This window comes from Berghia stephanieae, chromosome 3, assembly GCF_034508935.2.
Source record: "Berghia stephanieae isolate SIO BIC M18660-M18661 chromosome 3, UCSD_Bste_1.3, whole genome shotgun sequence".
Taxonomy (NCBI): domain Eukaryota; kingdom Metazoa; phylum Mollusca; class Gastropoda; order Nudibranchia; family Aeolidiidae; genus Berghia; species Berghia stephanieae.
In genome coordinates, this window is record NC_088362.1 from 12,059,587 (window position 1) to 12,074,586 (window position 15,000).

The 15,000-nt window shown below is 33.6% G+C and overlaps 1 protein-coding gene across 1 annotated transcript in view; it reads right to left on the reverse strand.

Annotated features, from left to right (window-relative positions):
• The window catches only part of LOC144967149 (kinesin-like protein KIF12), a 145,191-nt gene that overhangs the window by 121,073 nt on the left and 9,118 nt on the right, over positions 1-15,000 (reverse strand). Inside the window, exon 2 of the mRNA XM_078904022.1 lies at positions 10,340-11,242. Coding sequence (XP_078760148.1) covers positions 10,340-10,980 — 641 coding nt within the window. The 5' untranslated portion in view covers positions 10,981-11,242. The remainder of the gene's footprint in view (positions 1-10,339; positions 11,243-15,000) is intronic.

Genomic DNA, 15,000 nt, shown 5'->3' on the forward strand with positions numbered 1-15,000 from the left:
CTTTTATGCTCGTCGGAGAAATATTTCATAAGGGCGTCCGCCATTGTTCCGATAGTTTAGAGCCAGTTACTAAGTTACCATGAGAGAAGTGACGTTACTGCTGAGTGGAGAGGAAGGGTCAGAAAAAATCCCGACTGCACCCGGTCCCTTTGCACAGAAAATCTGAAAAATTATTAGATTGAAAGTATAATGTTGCTTTTCTTTTAACCTGTGAAGGCATTGTGCCTTTTATAATTTTCATTTCTTTTTATGTTTATTGTTTTTGAGTCCACTCTGAATTATTCATTGTAATTTTCATTTTGGCGTGTTTGAAATCGAATTGTCTTCGTTCTTGTTTTCCTTTCAACCTTTTCAAATTTACCTTATGTCTGGAATGTAGTTTTACCCGTATACTATTGTTTATTGTTCAATGAACCGTCTAGCGGTCTACGGTCATTGTTGTATGTATGTGCCATCGGATTTTCTCGATCAGTTGAATTAAATACATTTTTTAAAAATTTGATGGATAAAAGCTGTTTTAAGACTAAGAGTAAGAAATGAAACGCTCTCCTATTTCCTATGTACGTGATATCTAAGCTTGACGTCGTATTGTAGAAACTTGTTTTCAGATGGACCATTCCTACACTTTCAAATGTCTTGAATTAATAAGAGCATTGTGGCTACAATAATAGGGTCGGCCGTTGAAATTCGTAGTTGAAGCGAGGATAATGTTTTCTCAATAATATAATTCATGGAGTTAAAAATATAATAATAATAATAATAATAATAATAATAATAATAATAATAATAATAATAATAATAATAATAATAATAATAATAAGAAGAAGAAGAAGAAGAAGAAGAATAAGAATAAGAATAATAATAATAATAATAATAATAATAATAATAATAATATAAAAATAATATAATAATAATAATAATTATAATAATAATAATAATAATCTCAGAATTCTGGACATATTGATTTTAACACGACTTTCTGTCATCTGTTTTCACACCGAAGGACCATAAACGTAAACAATATCTGTTGTCCGTATCTGTCTTTATTTCGTTCTGCCCAGGTCCTAAGTTAATTATACTCTTCAAGTCACCCGTGTCTAAACAACAAATCGATAATCCCTCAAATTACAGGGCTAAATTATCCCAGTCCATTCAGCCAAGACAATGACAGGAATTCTCATGATTAACCGCACGGGTTACCTCTTGTATTAGGGCTAACCCACACCGGAGACTGACTCCGACGACCCGGCACTGCCGTCTCTCTGCCGTCTTCCGGATAAAGACGTCGGACACGGACAAAATACTAAGAATGAAGAGAACAGCCGATAGACCCACAGACTAGGGAGCAGACCAGACAACAGCCACTTTTTAGTGGCTAATCGTCCCTGGTTGCATAACATAAAAAAGAAAATGGCGGCGCTCGACCTCTCGTGTTCAGATTCTTTGAGTTCCCTAGATGGCCATGTCAATCATGTAGACATACTTTGATGATATAAGCCTACCCTTTGATGTCTGCAGTCGCCTTTTCGTTTTCTACGGTCACTCATGGCTAAACAGCCAGACCTACCGATACCAAGCACCCGACGTCCTCTGCCGTTTTTCTTTCTTTCGAGTTTGGTATGGGTAGGTCTATAGATAGAATGCGCTTGGCCAAGGAGTTCACAACATTGCCATCCGGAAGTATAACGGACCAACACACAAACTCTGTGTAACCATGAACTTTTATAGTCTGGTTAATACAGTTTAGTGAGAACAACTCACAAACGCGGATGGCAAAAACAATAACAAAGACCCGAGTGACGTCATCTGCATACTATCTATCGGTTGTTCTCTTCATTCTATTCTTAGTATTTTGTCTGTGTCCGACGTCTTTATCCGGAAGACGACAGAGGATGACTGTGCCGCGTCGTCGGAGTCAGTCTCCGGTGTGGGTTAACCCTTAGACATCTATAGATAGTATGCGCTTGGCTAAGAAGCTCACAACATTGCTATCCGGAAGTATAACGGACCAACACACAAAAATGTGTGTATCCATGAACGTTTATAGTCGGCTTAATACAGTTCAGTGAGTGTTACTCATAAACGAGGATGGCAAAAAACAATAACAAAGACCTGAGTGACGTCATCATCGAACTATCTATACTGAATTAAACGCGTCGTGTCCTAGTTCCGCCACTGCTGAATGGAATATTTGTGACCCATCGTCTCAAAACAGTATCATGTCGGAACGAACCACATGCTTAAAAGCCGAATTTAATGTTAAACTGGTCAAAAATATAAATTGTTGACAGTAGCACCCTAAAATATGATATCCATTCTCCTCAATAAAATATACAAACTCAATACAAGTCTGATATTTCTGGCTATAAATTCAAATTTCAACATCTTAAACCATCCCGACTTAATACCGTTTTGAGGCGAAGGGTTACATTTTTTCAACTCCAACAACAAATTTCATCCTTTGTATATGTTTGAAGCGTAATTTGTCATGGTCAAAGTATAGATAGTATGCAGATGACGTCACTCAGGCCTTTGTTATTGTTTTTGCCATCCGCGTTTGTGAGTTGTTCTCACTAAACTGTATTAACAAGACTATAAAAGTTCATGGTTACACAGAGTTTGTGTGTTGGTCCGTTATACTTCCGGATGGCAATGTTGTGAACTCCTTGGCCAAGCGCATTCAATCTATAGATAGGAGTTCACAACATTGCCATCCGGAAGTATAACGGACCAACACACAAACTCTGTGTAACCATGAACTTTTATAGTCTGGTTAATACAGTTTAGTGAGAACAACTCACAAACGCGGATGGCAAAAAGAATAACAAAGGCCTGAGTGACGTCATCTGCGTACTATCTATAGTATGTGACTTGGTAGCAAAACAATTCAAGAAAATATAACAGACACATAGGTACACACGTAGAATAAATGGAGAGAAAAATCAGAAATGGTCGATTCCCCCCCCCCCCCCCATCCCCACAAAAATACTAAACAATTCAAGATGTAGGTACAATATATTTTGTTCAGCCAACGAGTTTCATATAGAGGAATAAAAATCCTATACTTTTTTTTTAACTTGTGAATATATACATTTTATATTTTGAAACATTAAAAATTGAGATTTTATATAGAGCAATAGCCACTAAACGTGCTCAAAGCGCTTTACATTGGGGTCTCTTGGCCAATAGCAACACTTAACATGGAGGACGGGACATGATGCCTGTTAGACGATATCACATTTTTTTCGGAACAGAGACAACGCTGTTAAGAACCAAGTACTCATTTTACACATGAATACGGTGAGAGAATGTGAGTAAAGGGTCTCCAAGAACTCAACTATGCGCCTAGCGATGCTCGAACCCAGGACTTTCCGATCCGAAAGCGAATGTTTTACCACAAGACCACATAGCCGCACTTTTAAGCTTTAAACTGATCTGGTTTTTCTCGACCTATGTTGTAAACTGTTACTACAAAATACAGGTCTTCCGATATACGACTTGTATAATGCAATATGTTAAATGTGGTTCTACACGATATGCAAGGAGAATAAATGAAAAATTGTGGAACCCTATCAATAGGAAGAATCCATGGGAATTTTCTATATAAATGTTCAATTTAAAAAAAAATAAAAAACAGATGACATCAAAATTATAATGACTTTGAATACAGCGATATATAAATGTTCAATTAAAAAAACCCCCAAAAACAGATGACATCAAACTCATAATGGCTTTGAATACAGCGACCCAAATGAGTTCTATTTGGTATTATCCTTTTTTTTAAACAAGTTCAATTCTCTAAATATAATCACTCAGATCTAAGTAAAGTTACACATTCTATCTTTATTTAATGCCTAAATGAAAAATGAATGTCTTCATAAAAAAAGACTTTAATTTGTTACATTTGTGAATATGTGATTTAAACGAGAATAAATAGAATTACATTGTTTAATTGTTTGCATTAAGCTTTATATAAAATTAATTATTTATGAATTGTTGCCATCACCAATATCTCTAATGTTTAAACAGACTTGTTTAAATCTCTAGCTGTCCAACAACTGAATACATCACCCCCCCCCCCCAACACACAAGTAGAGATAAATACGCAAACAACCTTATCTGCATAGATTTTCAAGCATAAACAGATACACACACACACACACACACACAGACACACACACACAAAGACGCATACAAACACATACATAGAAAAACAAACAAAGCTAAACACAAAACACACACACACACACACACGCACACATAGTATTATTATTATTATTATTATTATTATTATTATTATTATTATTGTTATTATTATTATTATTATTATTTATTATTATATTATTATTATTATTATTAATATTAAAAATAATATAATAATATAATAATAATAATAATAATATATAATAATAATAATAATAATAATAAATAATAATAATAATAATAATAATAATAATAATAATAATAATAATAATAATAATAAATAATAATAATAATAATAATAATAATAATAATAATAATAATAATAATAATAATAATAATAATAATAATAATAATAATAATAATAATAATAATAATAATAATAATAATAATAATAATAATAATAATAATAATAATAAATAAATAATAATAATAATAATAATAATAAATAATATAATAATATAATATAAGAATTGATTTATATCATAACAACAAGGGACGTAAGCTAAGTATTATTTCAAAGCAATGCAACTGCTGTGTTTACGTCCCGTAATCTCTCTCTCTCTCTCTCTCTCTCTCTCTCTCTCTCTCTCTTATATATTAGTTCAATCATATCGAATCTCACAAACAGTAGCTCAATATATATCTAGATCTATATTTGATTGAGTTTTACAAATTAATTGTGTCAATCAAGTGGATAATACCATAATTACTGTGAATAAGTGTGAAGCTGTGGCTGTGCAAGTATTGCAAAAAATCAGTGAACAAAATCGAAATGATTTCTACGTATCTAAAAAGCTAGTATTTTAGATGACATCATGATAAGTACCTCGGTGCTCAAATACGACTACAAGCAACACTATGTAAATATATGAAATGAAAACATAAGTCCAACCCATTTCTCTCCATAAGCATTGAAAGCCAAATAATTTTTAAAAATAAAAAGAAGAAGATGGCGTTGGCTCGGTCATGTGGCCAGAATGAGAAATGGGTCACTTCCCAAGACATCCTTGTACTGGACAGCAGATGGGAATAGAAAGCGGGGAAGACCCAAAGAAACCTGGCGATGGACCCTGGAGAAAGAATTAAAGGAAGCAGGCCTGTCCTGGAATACAGCCACCGCAAAAGCAGCCGATCGCAAAAAATGTCTGGTGGATGCTCTATGTGCCTCAAGGCCCGAAGAGGATTAAGTAAGTAATTTCTCTCCATAAATATAGTAATGCGTAATGATATAAAGTTTAAATTACACTTTGTGACGTCAAACTATCAAGCGTTACATTTCACTAAAATTAGATTTAAAAAAAAATGAAGTAGATATCACTTAATCGTTTAAGAACATAGATATCTTTTATTCAAAGATGACGAAATCAGAATCGCTTGAGGCGACGTGGACTTATGTGCAGGTCTGATAACCCAATTCCTTGTTGTAATGGAAATCTAAAAAAATGACGCAAAATATTGTCCATTACAACAATGTTAAACTAGGCCCATAAATGGGTTCGGATGTCAGACCTGCATAATAATATATGTATATGTACACAATGGATTGAGGAATATAATAAAAGATCTCTTACACGCTTGTGTTTTGGAATTTAAACTTTGCTCCCAACGCGTACTCGCAAGCTCGTTCAATAGGTCGTAACTCGTACTTATTTCGATATAAGCAAGAGTTGAAGAATTGCCATCTTTCAGCAAGACTTGTGTTTTTTAAAAAGACTAGAACTGTGTCGAAATACAGATCATCTAGCTCATGTTCATAATAAAGACAGCTTTGTCGTAATCTTTATAAAGTTATAATGTGTTTTCGGGACAACACTTTTTGGTTTTATGAGACTCTATTCGAATTTTACTTTGTGAGAATATATTTCTCTAATTCACACAAACCCTCCAGATCAAGAAGTGTCATTGTATTCGAAGCACGAAGAAGTTGATGATTGTGTTTTATTGATTCGATTTTAAATGGCATATGGCAACAATACACTTTCAAAATCAAAAAATTAAAAAATTCACATAGTTTGTAACAACGTATATATAATATACTATTATCAGAAAGAGGATTGGGAAAAAAAACATGGCCACATCTGAATTCAAGCAAGATCCTCTGTCACAATGAAAAATACTTTTTTTCTATTCTCCTTGAGGAAAAAAAATGAGAGAAATTGTTTTTACTAGTTCTCAACTTACAGTCAATGTTTTTAGAAATCATATAGATCTAATGACATTGCCACATTGAAGTAAAATAAGTTATCCGGATCAATTCATTGGGATGTAAAGTTGCCAAGAGAATGATTTCTGAAAGATTCAAGACTCTTTGATAATTAGTATTTGACGAGTGTGCGAACTAAAACAATAATTTTTGTATTTAGCCTGGTTTTATATAATTACTACTCGGTTAAGAATTGAAATAACTAAGGCTCGGGTATATGCAAACATGTGATTTATACATAATTCGACATCGATTGTTAACTCACACAACCCTAATACCGATTATATCCTTAGTATACCCCGGGTCTCTTTTTACCCCATGCCTATTTATTACATTTTTCTGATACAAATTATAGACGTAGTATCAAAAGCTATTGGTTTTAGTTTTTACATGTTAATGATAGTTGAATAAAACTATCTATGCACATGCTCATTGTTTAATACATTTTTTTTCCAATTTTGAAAAGTAGCAAAAATTTCTAGGATTGAGTGAGTTAACATCTTTAGGACGCCCGTATTCATTTTGATTGACTATGAATGACACGGATAAAACGATAAAACGCGGTGGTGTCACATTTCATATACTATTAAATGTTAGTTTCTGTCAAATGTAACAAATGTAATAAATAAGACAAATTACGTCACTGTTTAAAGTGATTCATTGGATCAAATCAATGTATAGCACTAACTTGCCAACATATTATGTAAATAGGTATATACTCACAAGATTTCATTGTCCGATTCAGGTTTTGGGAAGTCTCAGTTTATACACACACGCACACACACACACACACACATATATATATATATATATATATATATATATATGCATATATTACACAGGATCTGTCAAAAATGTATACACATTAAACGTGATTGTAAACGTGGAATTTAACAATGTGTATCTCCTATTGTAGCTAAAATGCAGTGAAACAACATTAAAATTATAGTTGAAATTCTTTTACACCTATAAGATTTTATCAAATGCCATGTTTACAATCATTTGTAATGTGTATACATTCTTTGAGACATCAGTTTACTTGTTATTAAAAATCATATTATCATAGTGCAAGACTCAACTTTCCTTTCGACAAAATTCAACAGACAGGATTACAATGTATAATTTTCAGAATCATAATGAGAATAAATATAAAAGTTAGTAATATTTAGTTCAATACATCCTCTTACCTTCTCTCTGAATGTAGCTTACGTAGTTTAAACATTGTTTTTTTCTATGAAATTTCCAACCAGTATTTCGAAACACTCTAAATCTAAAGTATAGCAATTGCGAGAATGATTAAAGCGTGTTTTTCTGATGATGTTTGGTGAGCGACGACTGCAAACAAAATACCTGATTGTTTTATGAGAACACCATAGAAAATAGTAACGATTTCCAAGCAATTAATGCTGTTTTTTCTACTGCAATTAATCGATTAACTTATTGATCGCACGACTAAATCGTTCCGAATAATCTATTGAAGAGAAAAATTGAGATAACAATCGATATTGCTGTATACACATCAAGTCGATGGAACACCCTGAGGGAGGGCCATGGAGTAAACAAGGTTTTTACTTTATTGTGTTCTTCGCCACTGAGTAATTTTCATAGAGATACGGCAACATAGATTTAAAGCTTTCGCAATCATTGATGTGAATGGAATTGCCCACAGATGAGTAAATAATAGAGGCAATGTTTTTAACGCCCATCAATTAACCACTGGAATCGACAATTGCGTTTTTCCTCCCTTATCGTGAAATTGTTTATATAAAAACTGAACAAGTAATGCAATGATTTCAATTAAGATTTATCGTTGTTCAGAAATTATAATTTTTTTAAAAAATTGAGCTTTATATAACGCAATATCCACTAATTGTGCTCAAAGCTCTTTAAAATGGGTCCCTGGTCAACAGCAACATTTAACATTGTAATATCGCCTAACATGACACCTGTTAGGCGATATTACAATTTTTCGGACAGACAACGCTGTTAACGGCCAGGTACTCATTTCACACCTGAGTACGGTGAGAAAATGTGAGTAAAGAGCCTTTTCCAAGGACTCAACTATGCGCTGGGCGCGAAGCTCGAACCCAGGACCTTCCGATCAGAAAGCGAGAGTCATACCACTAGAAACATTTAAAACATTTTTACAAAAAGTATTATGATAATCATGTTTTTTTTAAAACTTTGACATGTCATGCTGTTTCAAACTATCTGATTTAATTTACGGAGGGATATTTGAATATGTACTTGTCTTACTGTCTTCTCTAGCACCTCTCCTCTCACGTCATATCTTTCAACAAACAATAATCTAAAACTTGATCGGCCCAAACTAAATTAATCAATTTCTGTGAAACCTTAGCAAATTTTCACAGCTTAAAATGCATTTTAAATATGTTTGTGTGCGTTGCTATGGGACACTTTTAAACTTACGGAATAAAGAGGTGATAATTAGAGAAAAAAATAATCGGGTATGCATTTTGACGAGTGGCTTAATGATGACAAAAACGGCTGTCATTAATTTGCTGTCAATTCTATTTATTTTATCATGATATTGATATAGGGAATTGTGAGGTAACTGGCGTTTTATTGTACTAGAATAAGGATTATGGTGGTGGTGTGGTGCTGGTGATGACGACGACGACGACGCCTACGAAGACGATGATGATGATGATGATGATGATAATGATGATGATAATGATGATGATGATGATGATGGCGACGATGATGATGATGGTGATGACGACGACGACGACGACGATGATGATGATGATGATGATGATGATGATGATAATGATGATGTTGATAATGATTATGACGACGATGGTGATAATGATGACGACGACGACGACAACAGGCATAAATGAGTGACGATGATATGGATGAATAGATGATAATGATGAAAATGCAAATTATGGTGAACGATGCGACAACAACAACATTAACGATCACAACGGACCAGTTCAAGGTAAACAAAATAACAAACGTAATGCTATATTATACATAGGGGTTCAGAGATAGACAAGAAGAACAATTCAAACTCTGCCAAAGTTGTTAGATATAGATAAAGAAAATTTGCTGAATGTAATAGTATACCTGTTTAGATTTAGTGAACAAAATATGTTTATCCTTGCAATTTTAAAGTTGATTTTTATATTAGTCTATATTCCATCTGGTAATGATCACATATTCATTAATGTTCTGACGACTCGTACGTAGTCTATAGGGAATGAGATTAGCGGAAGAGTAGCGTCCTGATTGACGTCACGTAGAGAAGTTATTGTTAAAACCAACTACAAACCAATCGCTCCAATACAAAATATATTATTCATATTTCTGTACAAAATGCATATGTTGATATGATATCCATTTTGTACTGAAATTGAATAATAAATTTTGTATTTGAGGCTTGGCTTGTAGTTGATTTGTTTACAAATAACTTCTCGCGGTGACGTCCAATCAAGGACGCTACTTTCCGCTAATCTCATTCCCTATAATACTGAACGTGCAAATTATATATAATTTTCTTTTGGCTTGTCTTTTTTCTTCTTTTTCTCATTTTTCTTTCCTATTTTCTGTTTTTATTTTGTTGATTTTTTTCTCTTTTTTTTTCATCTAAAGACATATAGATATAGCTCAATTCAGTTCAATTAGTTATGACGGCAATGGTAAAAGAATATTGCTTTACTACGAAAAATCACACATTTAAGTTTTGAGTCACAAAACAACTTTTCTTTCAAATATTGATCGATTAAAATGACCCAATCCAAAACCAATTATTTGAAGGACGAGTTTTCTGGCCAAAATTTCATTTACGTGTTGTTGTTTTTATACAGAGTACGACAGAATAGTGAGTGGTGCTCAGAAGAAACACACTCATTCAGGGCACAAGACGAAAACAAATGAATAATATGTATATCTACAGTTAGTACTCACGCTCGGTGACTCATACTGCTGTCCTTTCCTGTCTTGCTATATCCGACAGCCGAGGACGCATTTGACCTTGACGTCCTATCCGTGAAAAATCCCTCAATATTATCATGAAGACCGGGTGGTATACTGTTTCTCCTGGGGTCAAAGTTCGCGTTGGTATTGGATCTGGTACTTGGATTGGAATCAAAATATTGGATCGTGCTTTGTCTACTGTTGAATGTGACGCTGCTTCGGCGACTGTCAGCTTTGCCGTTTGTGGGCTTTTCTGATGAGTTGAAATATCCACCGAAAGAACCACCATTTTTGAGACTTGATTTTCTAACTGGGCTGTGAGAACCTTCTCCATTTCTACCCAGGGAAGACGAATTTCTAGAGCTATAGCCTCCTCCTCCTCCTCCTCCGCCTCCTCCCCCTGTACTATCGACTCCGTCAATACCATCGCGGTTTTCTTCTTGTATAAAAGGTTCTCTTGATGAAAAATTAACATTTTGTCGTTTTTTGCTAGGAGGAGCGACACTAAAAGGCCGTTTCAGTTGAAGAGTGGTGCTTTCCGGTGTGTTGTTCTCTGTACCAGAGAAGCTACCCGGGCGTTGTTTTACACCAGGGTGTGTGTTGTTAAGTACTGGATTCTCCGTCGTAGACATTTTGCTAAATCACATAATCCTATAAAACTGTAAGCTGCGAAGATTGAAAAAGACAACGGTTTACCTGTGTTGGTTCAGTTCACAATTTTTATTGATTAAATCTCAACCTTTTGATATATTTGTAAAATGGATTTAGCATCACAAGCTTGTCCATATCAATTATCGGTATCAAATGTATTATACAAGTGTCTATTGTATCTACAAATTTAGTTAAGTCAGCTCGGAGAATTCAATGTTATTTTGTTCCAAAAGCGATGCAAATCTGTAAAAGAAATAGAAAAGTGAATGAAATATTATTTAGGGCGAATTTTTAGAGGCATTACCAAAAGGATCAAGGTTTGAGTATAAGCTTTTTTGGTTTTTTTAAGCATGTAATTAAGGGCAGTTGCATTATTTATTTGTCACTGCAAATAAACTGTCTCATAAGTAGAGCATGACTTTTTTAGTGAGAGCTAGAAAAGATTATATTTCCTCTAACATTTGATACATATTACTTGTGTTATATTATCTGATGTTTTTGTGCTGGCTTCATTAATGTAAAATCGACCTTTTCCTGAATCCATATGTTTACAAAAATGAAATATAAGGAAAGGAAAACCAAAATTAAAACAAGAGAAAAAAAAATATGAAAAACCCATTAGCATTGCATAGTTAAATATTGAAGATTCGGAGTTATAAAACTCTAATGATGTAATGTGCTTGAACTTCAGCTCTTTTATATTGTGCAATATCCACTAAACGTGCTCAAAACGATTTACAAAGGGTCCCTGACAAGGACCAACGCGTAACATATAGGACGAGACATGACGCCTGTTAGGCGATATCATATTTTTTTTTCCGACAGATACGACGCTGTTCACGGTCATTTTACATATGAGTACGACAAGAGAATAAAAGGTGAGTAAAAAGCATTTTCCACGAACTCAACTAACTATACGTCGAGCGAGGATCGAACCCAGAACCTTCCGACCCGAAATCGATTGCCATACCACAAGACCATGACATAGCCCCACAAAATTAGTGCCAACCTCAAAAACAGTAATTATTAAAATCCATTTTCCAATTAGCTGTATAGTATGTTTTATTATTAGATGACATCATTAATTATTCATCATTGACGTCATCAGTAAATTATACGGGTGTATAAAATGCTAGGCACCATGGGGTTAAAAATAAACATTTATTTGAAATGGCGGGACAGCCAAAACGAAGCGATTGTATGAAGATAATATAAATGACAGCAAATCATAGTTTTAATTTAGTTATTATAATAATATTAATAATAATAATAATAATAATAATAATTATATATATATATTAATATTATATATAAATAAAGGAAATAAAGGAACAATTATAGTAAAAAAGTTTCATGTTAATAAAAATCGATAATAAATCGATTGTCAATAGTAATAGTTATGGACAGATTTGCCTCGTTGGTCACCTTAATTACCGTGTCGATGGAAGTCGTTATTTAATCGATATAGCTATACTTTATCGATATGGGAGTAGGCAGGAGGTCAAGCTCTTTGACTGCCTAACTAGAGATAGAAAACAGAGAATGCTGATTTCATATTGTCAATGCGTAATATTATAGAAACCGAAATTCTGTATTTAAAGCAACAAAACTTTACATATCGCATTATCTATAAAAAGACTAAATTAATGTAATTCTATGATAAAACCGACAATTCATGCGTTGACGAGAGAATTATAAGTTAATGAAATGTCGACATCATGACAATTACTACCACCACCACCACTACCTCCATCGCTACCATTATAATAATAATGATAATAATATAATAATAATTACTAATCATAATAATAATAAGTAATAATAATAATAATAATAATAATAATATAATAATGATTATAATAATTTAATAATAATATAATAATATATAATAATAATAATAATATAATAATAATAATAATAATAATAATAATAATAATGATAATAATAATCATAATATATAATCATAATATAATAATAATAATAACAATCATATCATCATTATAATCATCATCATAATCATATCATCATATCACATAATAATATACATCATCATCATCATCATACATCATCATCATCATCATCACATAATATCATTATCACTATCACATCATCATCATCATCATATATCATATCATATATCATCATCATATCAATCATCATCATCATCATCACCATCTTCATCATCATACCAGTATATAATTATCATATCATCATCATCATCATCATCATCATCATCATCATCATCATCATCATCATCATCATCATCACCAGTATATCAATTACACTCATCATCATCATCATCATCATCATCATCACACATCATCATTATCACCATCATATTCAACGCGATAGTTACTTTTATTAAACATGTCTACTTCATTGACATTTACCCATTTCATAATCATACTTCTATTTATTTCACTTATTTTAAAAAGACACAATACCCATCATCGATATTTTTGTCCCCGTAATAATATATATAAAGATAATTTTTCTCATTTATGTGGCATTGCATATTCATCTTGGCTGCCGATACTCATTCCCACATATGCAGGCCTGAATCACTTGATGTTCGAAGCCGATTAAGAATTGACTTTTATATAGTATTCGCTAAATGCTATAGTACTATCAAGGTCTGCACACAATTTACACTAGCGGGCATTTTAGTCGATACTTCAATTTTTAGGTACAAGCAGTGTTAGGTTATATTATACATGATACTAAGAAGTATAAAGATCTTCCAAGGACCAAACTATGCGCGACATCTTGACCCGAACCTCCAATGAAAAGTGTCATAACATAGACTTTTCCTAGTGGTAATTGTGGTCTTTATTCACTCAATCTATCTTGGTCTGGTGGGGTCCTGATCTCATCCCATGCAGGGGCAGGAGTACTCCTATGACATAGATCTGATTCAGCACGTATCATGAGAGAGTGAGTGTTATATAGCGTTACTATCCAAGATGGTCAAAATTACTTTCTATCAAAGGTCCTGCAACAGGGAACAGTTTTCATCGTAACGTGATGGCGCTGTAGGCGTATACATTTTTGGACTATAACAATCGCTTTATAAAGGCCTAGTTACATCTTTCACCTAGTGAGTTCTGTGGAGAGAAGTGTCCTAATCTATTCTCTAACGACTCATTATGCCGAGGAGTCCCTCGTAACCAGACTGTCTCGTCGAAAAGACAAGAATGTAATACCACTAACCAGCTTATGCCGCTTCTGATATGTGCTTTATAAAAGCTCAAGTCTATGTGGCTGGGTGGGGATCCTGACCTCCCATAGTGGGCAGGGAGGTAGATTTTGTGTCTTCTATCCCCTTATATCTATTTTCCAACATACTGAGATCGATCGAGGGTGCAGTCGAGGTAATTAGGCACTAGCGTCCTATCAAGATGGTATCAGACAATTTTCATTGTCCATTTCACGATATATAGAAACCGGGATAACTGTTTCATTGCCTGATGGCTCTGTGCGACTATGTGGTCTTGTGGTATGATACTCGCTTTCGGATCGGAAGGTACTGGGTTCGAGCGTCTCTCGGCGCATAGTTGATTTCTTGGGAAAAGGCTCTTTACTTATATTCTCTAACCGGGTGTAAAATGAGTTCCTGACGGTTAACAGTCGTGTCTCTGTCGGAAAAAAAAAACAAAAACAAAATGAAATATCGCCTAACAAGCATCATGTTGCATTCTACATGTTACGTGTTGCTCTTGGTCAGGAACATTTTGTGAAGCGTTTTGCGCACGTTTAGTAGGTATTGCTCTATACAAAAGCTCATATGCGCATGTTTAGTGGATATTGCTCTTTACAAAAGCTCGCATTTTTTAACCCTCTCCTTACCAACTATAGGAAAATCGTCACATTCGTTACGATACAACCATCATTTTTCATATTCAAATTTCTTTTGTACATCATAAAATCTAAAAGAAAATGAACAGTATGTTGTACAGCATGTTTTGCTGAAGAAATTATTTATCGCAAGAACTTACTGCTAT